The sequence below is a fragment of the Falco cherrug genome, chromosome 2 (genome assembly GCF_023634085.1).
Source record: "Falco cherrug isolate bFalChe1 chromosome 2, bFalChe1.pri, whole genome shotgun sequence".
Lineage (NCBI taxonomy): Eukaryota > Metazoa > Chordata > Aves > Falconiformes > Falconidae > Falco > Falco cherrug.
Window position 1 is genome coordinate 22,376,940 of NC_073698.1, and position 14,859 is coordinate 22,391,798.

The 14,859-nt window shown below is 43.0% G+C and overlaps 1 protein-coding gene across 3 annotated transcripts in view; it reads right to left on the minus strand.

The window, feature by feature from the left end:
• Positions 1–14,859, minus strand: part of ATP8A2 (ATPase phospholipid transporting 8A2) — a 349,977-nt gene that overhangs the window by 302,215 nt on the left and 32,903 nt on the right. For 2 of the 3 annotated variants that reach the window (XM_055702611.1, XM_055702612.1), the window contains exon 2: positions 6,076–6,220. In XM_055702611.1, coding sequence (XP_055558586.1) covers positions 6,076–6,220 — 145 coding nt within the window. Of the gene's footprint in view, positions 1–6,075; positions 6,221–6,358; positions 6,493–14,859 lie in introns of those variants that run through there. The other variant, XM_055702613.1, reaches the window with a different exon arrangement.

Here is a 14,859-nt window from a genome sequence, read left to right on the forward strand (position 1 = left end):
TGCTGGTTTTTCTTTATCCAAACATTTTCACCTAGGCAAAACAACAATTTAACTGTCCAGGGGCTCTGGCTCTAGGCATAAGACCAAAGATGCAACAACTTCAGATACATTGGCACAATCTGGAAACATATCAACACCAAACATACAATACCACTTACTTTCAGTGATTTTTAACACCTAAAATAATTCTTCTATAGCTGTAGCCAAGCCTTTTTCATTTTAATAGGTTACAGTATCAGCAACAGCGGCACTCTGTGGGAAAAAATCAGGTTTTGCTTATTTACAAGAAGTATGTAACATCTGAGTATTTCTTTTCAGTTAATAAAAGTATCTGCCTAGAACTGAAGAGAGTTAAAAGGATTAGTGTAATACATGATTAGACTTGCACCATCCAGAATATAATACTACATCCCTTCTTTGAAGAATTCCAAGTGCTTTTCTTCAGTCAGGCAAGTAATCTGTTCACATAATAAAAATACTTCCAAATGCAATACAAACACTAGTACAAGTGGCCACAGTGTCTGAACCCTACCAAAAATAAATTGAACACACATAGGGGCAGTCTTACCTAAAGAGCAAAGGTACATTTAAGTACAAGAGGAATGTTGGTCTAAGTTTGTTTACTGCAGATAAATGCACCTGCATATAGCAGACTACCATTCACACTTGCAACTGCAGATCCTAGTGAACACTGTTTGGGATATTCATGTACAACAGTCAATAACCGGGTAGTGACACCAGCAACTCCTGTTTCAGCAGCAGGGACTCATTAAGCACCAGTGAGAACCTCCCCACACATTCAAAAAGCATTAACACCTCCAAAACACAAGTGGCTTCTACAGTACCTGTTTACAAGCCAAGAAAGCAATGCCCTTTGCTTCATGTAATGCAACATACTTCTGAAATTAAAGTAGAATTCAGACTGTGACTACAATTTTGTCACCAGCAAGCATCCTGCAGACACTGATGGGACAGTCTGGGACTACAGATAAATAACAGCCTGTTTAACAAAGGACTTGAGGTACTACTAGAAGCCTCATTACAGTCTTCAGTGTTAATTCCTAGTGGTGGGGCTTCTGCCTAACAAAACAGTAAATCAGTTCTCACCAGTCTACTTCAGTTTTAAGATCCTGTACAGTTTTCAACTGGAACGCTGAAGGTTTTTTTGCTTATTATCTTTCTGCCTGTACAGAACACAAGTTTCTGAACTAAGGATATCAAAACACAACTTTTGGGACCTCCCAAAAAAGTTGGGATCTTTTGGTAGATCAAGCCACCAAATTCTGTTCCAATTAGCAGCTTTTCAGCAAGACTTCTGAATTCAAAATCAATTAAAAGCATACCAGTAGAATTTTGCCCTTCCTAACGCTGCTCTGGCCCAACCTCCCACTTAATCCACACACCAGAACTGAAGTTGGAGTCTTGATTCAGACTTGCACAAAGATGCAGTAACAGTCATTGAATATAAAGAGTATTATGTAGAGCAACAGTTACAACAGCAACTGCAACATACTTGGAAAATTTGGAGACAGTTACAAATGTCATTCAAATTATTTAGGTGCTTTGGTGTATCCTGGATCAAGAAACCAGAAGTTTCAACTACTTTTGCATCAACACATGAAACAACTAAGGGGCTCATACCACTTAACTAGTGATTTTTACTGCATGCACTGGAAGAAAGTTTCAGCATAGTGTTGCTGTACATTCAGTATAAGCCACTAGTGTCAGAGTAGGTTCCTGTATTAATAAGAAACATCAAGGAATTTAATTCACACAAAACCAGTATCTGTAGAACATTCTCACTTTAAGCAAAGTAAGCCAGCTTTACCTGAGCATGTATTTGGAAAAGTGTTCACGCCATTAGTTTAGCTATCTCAGAAGTATCAACACAGCATTCAAACCCCTATCATCACACCCCACCTATTTCCCTGTGTTTTTACAAGGGAATAGGCAAGTTTGGTTTGTTAACTTATTGGGGGTTGACCTTGGCTGGATACCAGGTGCCCACCAAGCCACTGTACTACTCAGGGTAAGTAAGATTTTAAAAACCCTCACGGGTCAAGATAAATGCAGGTTAACAAAGCAAAAGCAAAGGCTGCGTGTAGAAGCAAAGGAAAATACTTCCCAACAGCAGGCAACATCCAGTAACTTCCTGGGAAGTAGGGATTCAGTACCTACAGTGATTGCTCTGGAAAACATTAAGAAAAACAAATGCCCACTCCACACTCCACCCCCTCCTCCTTTCTCTCAAGCTTTTATTGGTGAGCAGACCTCATATTGTACAGAATATTCCTTTGGTCAGTTTGGGTCAGCTGTCCTGGCTCTGCCCCCTGTCAAGATCTCGCCCACCCCCAGCATACTGGTGAGGGAGGGAATGTCAGAGAGACAGCCTCGATGCTGTGCAGCACTGCTCAGCAGCTGCCAAAACACTGGTGTGTTACCAGTGCCTTCCTAGCTACCAACACAAAGCACAGCACTATGAGGGCTGCTGTGGGGGGAAAGTTACCTTCATCTCAGCCAGACCCAATAAAAAAAAAAAAACCACAGTAAAATAAAAGCTTCCAAGTCACCTTCCTCACCATTCAGGTAATCACATAAATCTAACTTGGAAAAAGAGAGCTATGGCTTAAGCAATCAGGCAAACTCCGATAGCAAAAAAACACTTTTAAGTCAAAGCCACCAGACAAGCTGACATTTCTGCCAAACAGTTACTTTCACACTGTGCTGTCTGCTACATGATGAATGTACAAACTACCATACTCACTCACACTGAATCAAGCCAACAGCAGAAGAGTTAGAGGTTAGAAACATTAATGATCCTCTACCATTTTGTTTCACACCTGAACTAGAAGTAAAAGCCAGTATTTTAAGGAAGTGCAAAGAAAGCCTTTTATCACAGTAAATTGGAAGAAAAAAGGGGGGGAAAATGCTGGCTGGGGTCTCTGTAGAAGGCTGACTACTGCCTCACACCATCTGTAGCTGTAGACATCTTAAATTTACAATGGCTGTTAGTAGACTTCAATCCCCAGATGCAGAATGCATCAGTAGTTCATAACTACTGCCTTTAGGTGGCATAGAGCTGTGTACAGAGTGGCTGGAAGTTTTCAGGACCTAGATGATCCGTTTCTTACTGAACTTACAGTACAGAAACACTCATACTAAACAGACACATATTTAAGTTACATACCTTAAACAAGTCAAAACAGGTACTAATTAGTTTCAAAAAAACATGCTTATACCATAACAGCAGCTGGCTGCGTTGGACAAACTAAAGATATTTTTTTTTCCCCTTTTGTTCCCCCCCATGTTTTGAAGTTTCTAAAATGCTTCAGCTGAAAATGAAACATGATTTAGCTTTTAATAAAAGGTCCAGAATTACAAGGTTTTCAAACTGAACATAGTAGGGATCAAAATAGCTTCTAATGCAGATAGAAGAGATATGTTCCTACAGAATCACTGCTGCTGCAGCATAATAATGAATAGTGACAGTCATATATACACATATGTAGAGGACCAAACTTAATCCAGCCTACAACACTAAGCTTTATAGCACTACACAAAAAAAATTTTACTCTACAAGTTCGCATAATCGCACTTATTTACACCAGAAAGCATGGGGAAAGAAGAAACAGTTCTTCCTTCTACAGTCTCACACTTTAAGCCTTTTTAAAGCATTAGTGCCATCCACTTAGCTTTTGCAATAGCACTACACAAGCTCTAGAAGCAGTATGAGGGAACGATCATCCATTTGGCTTCACCTGTCTAAAATCAGTAACATCAGTATTTATCAGTTTTTCCTTTTGCTCCCACAAACATGAGAATTCACTTTTAATAGTGCTCTCTCCCCAGAAAGTTAAAGCTCAGGATGCTCAGAACATCTTAAAAACCCATACCACTGACCTACCTTCCCCCATTCTCTGTATTCCCATTTCTTGCTATAATTTGCTTCATTTTGAGCAAGGTATTCCATGCTACCCTTTAATTTATAAAGAATACTATGAACATTCATATTCCCACTGTTGTTTGGAGAATCCTTGAGGACTGTCAAGAAGGTGACAGAGAGATCACATGATTTACCATCTGCTTTGTTATCTCCTTCAGTTTCATTTTCCATATGCCCTTATATACAGGTGTTAACCCACTTACACAGTGCCTTTCACTGTGGTACACTGATGCTTCCTATGTACACAATATATCTTCAAATCCAATGGCACTCAGATCCAGAAGCTGAACACAGTAAGGAAGTCCAAGAGCAATACAGAACTGCATTTCCTCGTGAGAAATTCCAGTATATGTCAGCAAGTGAGTAAATAAAACCACCAGTCATAACTCCACACAAGGTACCCTTGCAATATTACAAGCTCAAGTCATCTTTGCCTTCATTTCCCACTAGGCTGAGGGAAGAAGGCTAATCCAAAAGAGGGACAGATTAGAGCCGAAGTCTGTCACCCTTTCAAGAAGTCAGAGATGAAAGCCTTCTTAGTAAGCAGCAGCAAGTTATTATAAAGTGAACTTAATTTCAAGGTAACACGAAGGAGCTAAGATCCTTATTCACGTAATGCAAACATTCTACTCTCCACTACAGTGCCTGCATTTTTTCCAGTCCCTCATACACCAATATTCCTTACGGGTCAAGTTGCCCTTGTCAGGAGGCAAAGCTACAAAAAGCTACAGAAAAAAACTTTTACAGCTACCAGGGGATGGCTTCCAGACAGCAAGTTGGACACAACAGCTCTCAGATGTTGGTAATAGCACTATTGAGAACAAGTTCTTGGTAGCAGAGTCATGCACTGCTTTTTCATAACGTTAAGCCAGATCAGAACAGAATCCCTTCAGAAGAATCAAAAGGTACAGATTCTGCTAACCCTCCATTCCATGCTTTCTCTTTCTGTGAAGCAGGAAAAGCACAGTAGTCCATCCACAGAAAACAAACAATTCATAATTAGTCAAGGAAAAATGAAGTGAGAAAACATCCAGTGTTGCTGCCCACATAGAAAAAACAAGACACTAAGGATATCTGACACATGAACAGCTCCTAAACCATAGACCTCCCAAGACTAGTATGTAATAAGCCAAAGCTGAAGACAAAATCCTGTATAAATAAGTTGCTGCACTATCCAGAACACCAACATCCTTCCAGAGGATGTTCTTAGAATTGCCCTTGATAATCCATACAATAAACCAGCTAATGGAAATCATTTCAGCAGGATATAAAATTCCCTTTTTCATAAAGGCACTCATTGTGTGAGCTGCTCTTTGAACAATAACCCAAACATCTGCATTACCAAACAGAAGCCTGCTAAATAGCACTCTTCCTTAGTCATGACAGGAGCCATCTGTTCACCTAGCTAACCCCAGGCGAGTGTGGCAAGCACCACCACAACTTGCTTATGTTAAGCATCCTCATACTCCATGTTTCAAACTGCAATAACACGGCATTAATCACGCCGATAAAAGTCTTAAACACACACCCCTACAACGACAGGCTCCAAATGCCAAAGAAAATTCCTTCTGGTCTTCTACTAAAAAAATGCAAGTGGCCCATAGCCTTGTATGCACGGGGATGCGGTTTTGTAAACTCTATAGTTCTTCTTGCCCTGTTGGAATGACTTCTTCTTTTCTCCCTTCCCATTCCATTCTTTCTTTATGTCTGTTCTTCTTACAACTGGATGCTACTTTTTAAGAGAGCGCTCCATGGAGTCTACGCATGTGATGTGGATAGAATCTACCATTACACTTTCACAGGTTAGCCCAAGAGTACTAGATTAGGTCCTGTTACTCCCAGGTTCAGTGGCCCTGCTGAGGCGATGCCCTTTTGGTGCACCTCACCTGTGCGACTCAACAAGCTCCCTGCCCTCCGTGCTGTTGATGGAAGCAGCTTAGCCCCTGCTGTTGCTGCCGCTGGGTGCCCCCTCCCCACCTCTCCTCCCGCCCCGCACCCCTAGCCAGACCCCGGGCCCACCTCAGCCGCCAGCCGGCCCCGGCCGGGGGCGAGCGGCAGGAGCGGGACCGAAGCCCTGCCTGCCCGCGGCTGCGGCCGGCACCGGCGAGGGGACAGCGGGGGCTGCTCCCTACCTGACCCAGTTGTCGCGGAACTTGCTCTGCTGGGGCTGGTTCAAGTAAATGGTGCGGGCTGGTGCCTCGTCCAGATCCGCCGAGGACGTGGCTCCGGACATCTCATCATCCGCCTTCTTGTAGCCCGAGGGGGAACAGACAGGCCCTGCGGGGAGAGCGCAGAGGGCAGCCGGTCAGCGAGGGGCCGCGCGGCCGCGGCCGGGCCGGCAGCTCCCGCCGCGCCGCGGGGAAGGGCCGGGGGCGGGCGGCGAGCGGCGGCTGCGAAGGCAGCCCCAGCGCTTACCTCAGCGGAGGCCCGTAAATAACGGATGGCCGGGGAGGGGGCGGCGGGGCCCGCCCGGAGCCAGCTGGCGGCGGGGACAGCGGCGGGGCCCGCGCCCCCAGCCCCGCCCCCGGGCCGCGAGGAGGGGCGCAGGCCCCGCCCCCGGCGCGCCCGCCCGTGCCCGGCCAGCCCCGCGCCGCCCCGTGGGGTGAAGGCGGGGTGGAGGCGGGCGGGCAGCGGCGCCCCCGCAGCTCCCCGGTGCTGACCGCCCGGCCCGGCCCGGCCCTGCCCGCAGCCCCACGCGTCCCCGCCCGGGCCCCCGCAGCACGGCCAGCGCCAGCCGCGCCTGCCTGTGGCCGTGACCCGCGGGCATTCCGCGTCAGACTGGGAAGGCCGTTTCGGACTGAAAAGCACAAGCGACTTTTTGCTCTACACCTACAGCTGCTAAGCTGAAGCCTGCGACTGTGAGTTTCAGCTCCAGCTGGTCTGGAGCGAGTCGAGTCCTATGAAGCACCGTTTAGCTTTGCATTACCAAATACAAGGGAAAGGCGCTGGCCATTTCATCCTGCCAAGCCTCCAAAACACTACCGAAGCTGTCCCAGAGGTGTATTGCTTTCCCCTTCCATTCTGAGCCATGGAAATGCTGTACGTTTCTTCAGCTGTAAACACATTTGTAAAACGAGCCATAGATTCACAACCTGGCACAGGTGGCTTAGAACAAGAGAACTCATTCCCTAACCCTAAAATAACACCTTTACTAGACTGTTATCTGCAAAGTCCATCCAAAGATAACACCGAGAAGCAACTGCTGTACAGCCACATCCAGCAGCCATTTCTGACTGCTGTACAAAGCCAAGAGGACGCTACAACCCACTGCGATCCAACCAGACAGCAGCTAAAATGGACTCGTTCAACACACACAGGGCAGCCCCTGAAATGACATCCTTTCTCACTACAGCTTGAGGGGAAAACTGCAGTCCTAACAAGTATTCACTGCGTTAAGGTTGTAAGTTTTCACGCGTTACCACTCCTTGTGTTTTTTGAGTAGAATATTGCTCTAAGCTAGCATCCTGCTCCCATCCCAGACTTTCCCGATGACCGATTCTTTATCGCCAGGGCAAACGGGCTCTGCACGCTCCAGAGGTTAGCCACTGGAGGGCAGCATATCCCACGTGTTACATCCCTTACAGCACACAGACCTCGGCAGTGCTAGCGGCCGGCCCATAAAGCCAGTGTAAAGAACAAACCAATGTGCTTTCGGCAGCACTGTCTCTTGCCCAAGGCTAGTGTTGCACATCGTGAAACCGTACTTTGGAGACGTTAAGCTGAACCTCTAAGTGTGAGGTAATGAATTGATTTTCTTTCATTTCAGTTGACACTAATTCAGACAGTAAGAATACGCCAACTGGCTATATTTGTTAAAAAGGACATAAATTTAGCAAGTCAGATAACGGAGACTATACATTATGCAAGACTATGCCATTATAATACTATATTAGGCTACTCAGCCTGCAGCTTGCCACAACACAGAGGACCATTCAACCTTGCTGAGTGGGTATTTTCCCCTTTAGAAAGAGAGAGCTAGGAGTGCTACGGGACATTCACTGTTCTTTCCCATTGATTTCATGTTGTGTAACTGCGAAGAAGATCAAACAACAGTACGCTTAAGAGCATTAAGTGCAAGGAAGCAGCTTTCATCTGTTTTCCTAGTCAAGCTCCAGAACACAAGTGCAATTATTCTAGAACAAACATACTGTAAAAACTGTTGTGTTATCAAAGACCTTATTTGTTTCACTTTTTCATTGCTCTGATGCTCACAATCCTCCTGCTAACTAGTTCTCTTCACTGCCAAGTATCATGAAGCTGTGCCACAACTTCAGCAGCTGTACTGACTCAGTTAATCCTTAAAGTTCAGAGATACTTAGGTTTACTTAGTGCGCTACGCTCTTGACTGCTCTCTCCAGGATAGGTGCCCCAAGGACAATAACATTTGCCTTATTCTTGGAAAGTATTTCAGTGCATCCAAAGCAGATTGTCAATGTGTAGAAGCAACTGTACTGAAAAGGTTTTCGTTTTTAAAATGGCTCTAGTCTGATGCTTGAACTCTTAGTGGGATAAACCTCATTTTGGAAGATAATCCAGTAATCCTGCCTATCAGGAATGCCTTCCACCTCCCTCCCCTGTTACTAAGCAGATCATACCCAGAAGCCTGCAGACACAGTGACCTATGCTACTGGCTGTAGGTGCTCTCCTTCCCTGCTTTTCAAAAGGTTAAGGAGCCCTGAGCTTCTGAGCTGCTCCTGATGGGCAGCAGTCCCAGAGGTTACACCACCCTCAGAAGGCACCCACCTCAAGGAGACCCAACCACATGCAGACCATCACTTCACTACGTGACAGCAACTTCACCTCTGCTGTTTGTTTCAGAAAGGCTATGGATAAATACAGCACAGATCTGACCACCTCCAGGAGTGGTGGAACTTACAACTGAAGTCTGAGCAGCTCTTACTCAGTAGTGTTTACTTCTCTGTACCCAGAGGAATCCAATTCCTTGACTTCACTTCAGGGCCTGCCAACTTGTCACTCTGGGAGCATTTCTCTCCCACAAGACCTGCATCTTCTCTGTTACTTGCCCAAGGACCTGCAATACAGCTACACAATTTATTTTGGAAAAAACTATGCTTCAAGAAACATATTAATAGTAGACCATTGTACCTCAGACTGTTCATTTAGTATGCTCAGCTACTTTGGATCTTCCAACTACATTGATCTTAAGTCTATATATCACACAACTGTAGAATTGTTTAGGTTAGAAAAGACCTTTAAAATCATCAAGTTCAACCATTAACCTAGCACCGCCAAGTGCTTCACATCTGGCTTCAAGTCTGAGACATGAGACACCTGCAGCAGAAGTCTAATACTGTTTCCCACTGTGCTTTACAAGTTCCATGAATTAAACTTGAATTATAAACTCCCTTTTAAAGCCCATTCATTTCCTAACGGGTTTTACTTCACACTATTTGACAAGTTTATTTTCAAAAAGACAAAACTATGGGATTAAAGCTTGACAAAAATGAAGAGATTTTAGGTTTCTCTCATCGTTTAGAGAAACCACACTTGATGCCATGAGTAATTCACATGGCATTGCTTACCAATGAATTATAATTTCATACTCTTACTTCACTGGGCCTGCAAAGATGGCATCTTCCATGTGTATCTGCCTCCTTAGTATCTGCTCAGTAATGAACATAGCTTCTATATGATTGAGTAAATAAAGTGTTGTGAATTCTGTAGTGGTTTTGAAGATGAGTCACTTGTGACTTCTGACCACTGGCAAGCATCCTAAGGTAACTCTTACTGAGATTGTATCACTTCTCTTAAGCACATTAGCCACCTAGTTACTACTGTCTGTCTGTCTTGGCAAGGTGCTTGATTGCTCTAACATATGTTCTGTTTTTAAGAACATGTGATAATAGAGCAATTAACATTGAAACAGTTCAATTTATATCAATTACAACTAATAATAGAGCAACCTCACCAAGACAGGAGAAACACAGGCTACAAGAAACAGCAGGTTTGTAATGGAGAAGTTCACCAGACAGACTTCATTATGTCAAGTGTAGAACCTAAAACAACACTAAGGGTCAGAGCCAACAATCATCCTACTGATTTTGTACAATGTTTGCAAGACTAGGGTCTGGCAGAACAACGGACGCTGAGCTAAAGAAACTGACTCCACTTGAGCAGTGTTGGACTATAGTCTGCAGAAGCTGTTTCTGTTCTCAGCTACTCAGCAGTTCTATGCTTAGACAGTCACAAGTCAAAGTTCAAGTAGCCATACAGAGTTTCTTGTGTCTCTCCAACCGCACGAAGTGGCAGTTTTCAACAAGAGACATTTGAAAGACAGCTTTCCTCAGTGTGAAAGACAGCACTTCACCAAAAGCCTCAGAACTTGGTCACGTGGCATTACTGTTATAGGCTTAGCCTTAGAAGAAAGGGTTAAGAAACTGAACACTAAGAAAAAGGCTCATATTTTGAGAAGCAGTAGACAAGGTTCAACTTCTGTCTGCACTGAAATACAAAGTTTGCTCTTAACAAGTCACTCCAGATTCAATGACTCACCATCGCTTTCTTGGGATAATGTCCTCTTCACAGGATTACTGTCACAAACCAAGTACCAAAGATGACAGCAAATGAGAACTTCTGCAGTTGACAACTGTCAACAAGTTGATACATAAACAGTGACGTTGAAGCTTGGCAAAGTTGTTTCCACCCAAAATACATTCTTTCTTCCACTATTTCATGAGCTGCCTTCACTGTTCAACAGAAATGGACTTGAAACTGATTCTAGAAGTACATAGAGTTAAAGAGTTCAAACAAGCAGAGCACTGCATGCTCTCATAAGAGATGCAGGGCATGACCTCAGCTACCCTGTCCTTCAGGAAAGCTTTGTTCCCACCAGGACTGGAATACCTTGACCCTGACTTACAACTAGTTCATGTGAAAAAGCCCTGATGAACAGCATTAAGGTTTTATTCTTTAGAATTTACAAAACTCCTATAGTGTTCAACAGTCTAAGATTGTAGTGAATGTTCTAACATACTGAAGTCTGAAGAAAGGAAGTTCTGGAGTAATTCACAGTGAAGCTTCTATTTTCTAGCTCTTCTATTACCAAGAGCAGTTTTAAACATGCTTCTTTCTTTGTAGTATATGTCGGACCAAGTAAGATGTCCTTAGATTATCTGCATACAAGTACCAGGCTTCAGAACAGCAACAACCTTGAAGTTAAGACTGCAGTTGCAAAATACATCTCCCTTCTCTCAAGAATTGTGCAAGAGCTGCTCTGCTTGAGGTTGCTGCAAATACAATGGCTCTTTGATTCACAAAAGGAGAAACAAACATGGCACAGCATTCCTGCCTAGAAGACATTAGCCCTATATCTTAAGATTAGATCAAGTTGCATCAAGAAAAGAAGCTATTATTTTTAAAAAATATATTGCGAAGTAAATCTATTGAGTAGGTGGGCTTCTTAGATCTGTTTGACTTCAAGGCGTTCTCAAGTTTTGTCAACAGCACCATGGACATTACAAACATGCATCTTTCAGGCACTTAAGAGCTTTTAGCAGGTACAGTTAAGAAGTCTGGTATTCAATTAACTTTAATCATGGAAACATGAGCAATATTATCGGTGTTAATAGGCAGTTATAAAGCAGAGAGGAAGATGATTCCTTTCCTCAACTCTCCCAAGAGAGTTCCTTGGGGTTTGAGGCCAACCAGAACTTCTGAAGAGGGCATTTACTAAAAGCAATCTTTTACAGGTGGTAGTAGAAGTATAAGATTTCCACAGAAATACAAATGGTGAGTAAAAAAAAAAAAAGGAATAGGGAATGAAGTACTGTGTATTTTAGCCTAGGACTTCACTAGCACTGAGCCTCTTCTAACCTGATTAGATGCTGCTAGAGAAGGCAGTTACCCGAGAAGTGAATGGCATCAGTTCTGCTAACATGATGGCTAGGCATGAACAGATAAAGTCTTTTTAGACTGGCATACTAACATTCAGTGCTTCAGTCTAGGGTAACAAGGAGGCCATGGCAAATTCTCTTAACAGAAGACTGTTGCCAGCTACAACATACACAATACACGAGAGAAAACATGTACACAGTCTTCAGAGTATCATCAGGAAGTGCTTGTGGTGCTGGAAGCAAGAGCTGTTCCTCCAGCACCACCATCCCAGGCATTAGGAACCCCATAACAGGCCTTTTACACTGACAGGATTCAATACTTGCCACCGTGCAACACTACCAAAGTTGACAACAAATTAGTGTAGTTCAATATCTGCATTAGCATTTCAGTAACTGCATGACAAGTCAGTCCCATCAAGACCCTCCGGTTACCAGTTTGTGCAGTAAGACTCAGAAGCAGCATTATATGCAGCCCCAGGGAAGGTACTGGTTTTTGTTACAGGCTAAAGGCAATATACTTAACAGAAATGTTGGAACGGAACACAGTTCTGACACGGTAACTAGAAGGTACATTGTCCAAATGCCTGTAATTTTTTTGGAGTTTCCTCAGTTTTTTGTTGTTTTTTGTTTTGGTTTTTTTTTTTTTTTAAAGTAGTCACATGTTCCAACAGAACTACTGGGATGCAAGTGAGCAAAACAACATCAGATTAGAGCTCTTCCACAAGATGTTATTCATAAAAGTTAACCTGGATTTTGATGCTGACAGACAAAGCTACACTGGAAAAACCTTGTGTTCAGGTCAAGCAACTTGAGATAGCTATGGAACAGTCCTGCTACAAGTCAGACTTGGGACAGTGGGGCTTAAAGCTCTCAGATAAATCCTCTGTTCAGGTCAGAAAACAAAAAGACATTACACCTTTGGAGCATATGTTTTAGAGATGCACAACAAGGAAGAACAGCTCTTATGTACAAGAGAAAATCAGATTTCAAGGCAGGATTTTTTCTGTGCCAGATACAGAGTAATAAAGAAATTGAGACTCAAATGAAGACAGTAGCCCCTACAAGGCATATTAAAAGTAAATAAAGCTTCAGAAGCATGACAAGAGAGGATTGAGCAAAGGTAGCTTATTTTCTGAATTCCAAGATGCAAGAAAGAAGTTGTCATCAATCAAGCTAACCCTGACATTGCCAAGGAAATTGAGTAGACACAGGTCTGTAACTTCTTTTCTCTTCATAGCTATGCTAGATGGGTAGACTATCAAAATTAACAAGACTAATAAGGATATCGAGCAGTTAAGTTAACCACTGTAATAACGCTCAGTGATTCCAGAAATTGCTTAAAACTCCGAAGTAGTTGCCTGTAAGAGTAGGTAGTGAGTTGTTCTCTAAGAAAAGCTGCTGGGGAGGAAGAGTTCTATCAAGCTTCTCTCTGCGAGAGCAGCTGTCACGCTGGAAAAAAAAAAATGCTCTTATCAACCTACTGACACCAATTTTGGTGATAATTTCATTTAATCAGTAAAAACAACCCCACAAGACAGGTGAGTGGCCACTAGTTAGGGCTTGCTTACTTCAAAGACTGGAGAGCTACATGCAGCTTACAAGCGTTCATCTTGAAGAGATGCATTAGTCTTCAGAAACATATATAAGTTAAAAATTCTACAGTGTAGACACCTAACAGTGCAACTCAGGCATCAGTGCACAAAGTGCTGCTACAAATTGGGAGCTCAGCTAAGCCAAAAGAAAAGCTTGGATATACTGGTTGATCCAAGGAAGACATATGGCAGCGAGATGTAGCTACAGAACTATAGCATTGTATTAAATGCAAAGATATTCATAGTATAGGTAAATCAGTAATTAATAAATTATTGAGCAACCCTGTTTATGTGCACACAGCATCAGTAGCTTTCACTTACAGTAGGGGACTAGAACCACACACTTTATATTAAAGACTTCTTGTAGCCTTGACCAATACAAAAGCAACTGTTGAGATTACAGAAATGAGGAAAACAAGCACTCCATGTGATCAGCCTCATTAATGTAAGCCTGAGCAAGAACAGTGTATGCCTTTTGAAGTAGAGTAATTTTTTTCTTGTGCTTTTCCCCAATTTGATACATTTGATAACATTGAAAAAGGTCTTTCTGAATAATGTTAAGTTACAAACTACAGAGTTCTTAACTCCATGAAGTTCAAGGCAAAAAAAACAAACCTTGTTTTGAAGAGCAGCCTTTATCAGGCTGTGAATGGAATTGCATGCTGTGAGCAGAGACAGCTGGAGCCTGGATTTTAATACATATACCCAAATTAATTTGGGCGAAGCTGCTATGCTGTTCTGCTAGGAATCTGTTTTGTCAGTAACACTAGGGACACCAGAGAACTAAAAAGCAGCAACCAGCATTACGCTACTGCAGGAGCGGAGCATACAGTTTAGCAGAAACTATACAGCCAGAACATTCAAGTGCATGATCCCACACAAGTATGTGTATTTCAAGAGACAGAACAGAACTCATATTGAGGCAACAGGTAAGAGGCAGGTCCACCCTGTAAAATCCACTTCCCTCTGTATGAATAACAGACAACCACAATATTCAAAGCAAAAATGAGTTGGCAGAATATTCAAGTATGGCAGAGCAAAGGTGCCTAAGATTGCCCGGGGTCTGAGTTAAGGTCTCCTCGGTACATTTTTTTTTTTTTTTAATTCTTTGAATGGCAAAATAATGGCCTTATGTTTCTATTCCCTTTAAGAACTCTCATATGCAGCCTTGGCGAGACCACAAGAGGAATACCTCTCTGCCTAAAAGGGCTCTTCTCCACCTGCCAAGTCATTTTGTACCTGCTTAGTGTCAAAACATGCAGCTCCTGCAGATAATACCAAGCTAATAAAACTGCATGAGACTAACATATCTGTTCTTACTCTGCCTCATGCTTCATAGCCATTACTGTCAGCTAAATTCCAAGGCTGAACCTGTATCACTTGTAAGTAAAAAGGTGTTAGTCCCTTTTCCTGCCCTGGCTTCCAGACTAAATTTAAAAATACACTAGGGGCGCAAGTGATTGACACCAGT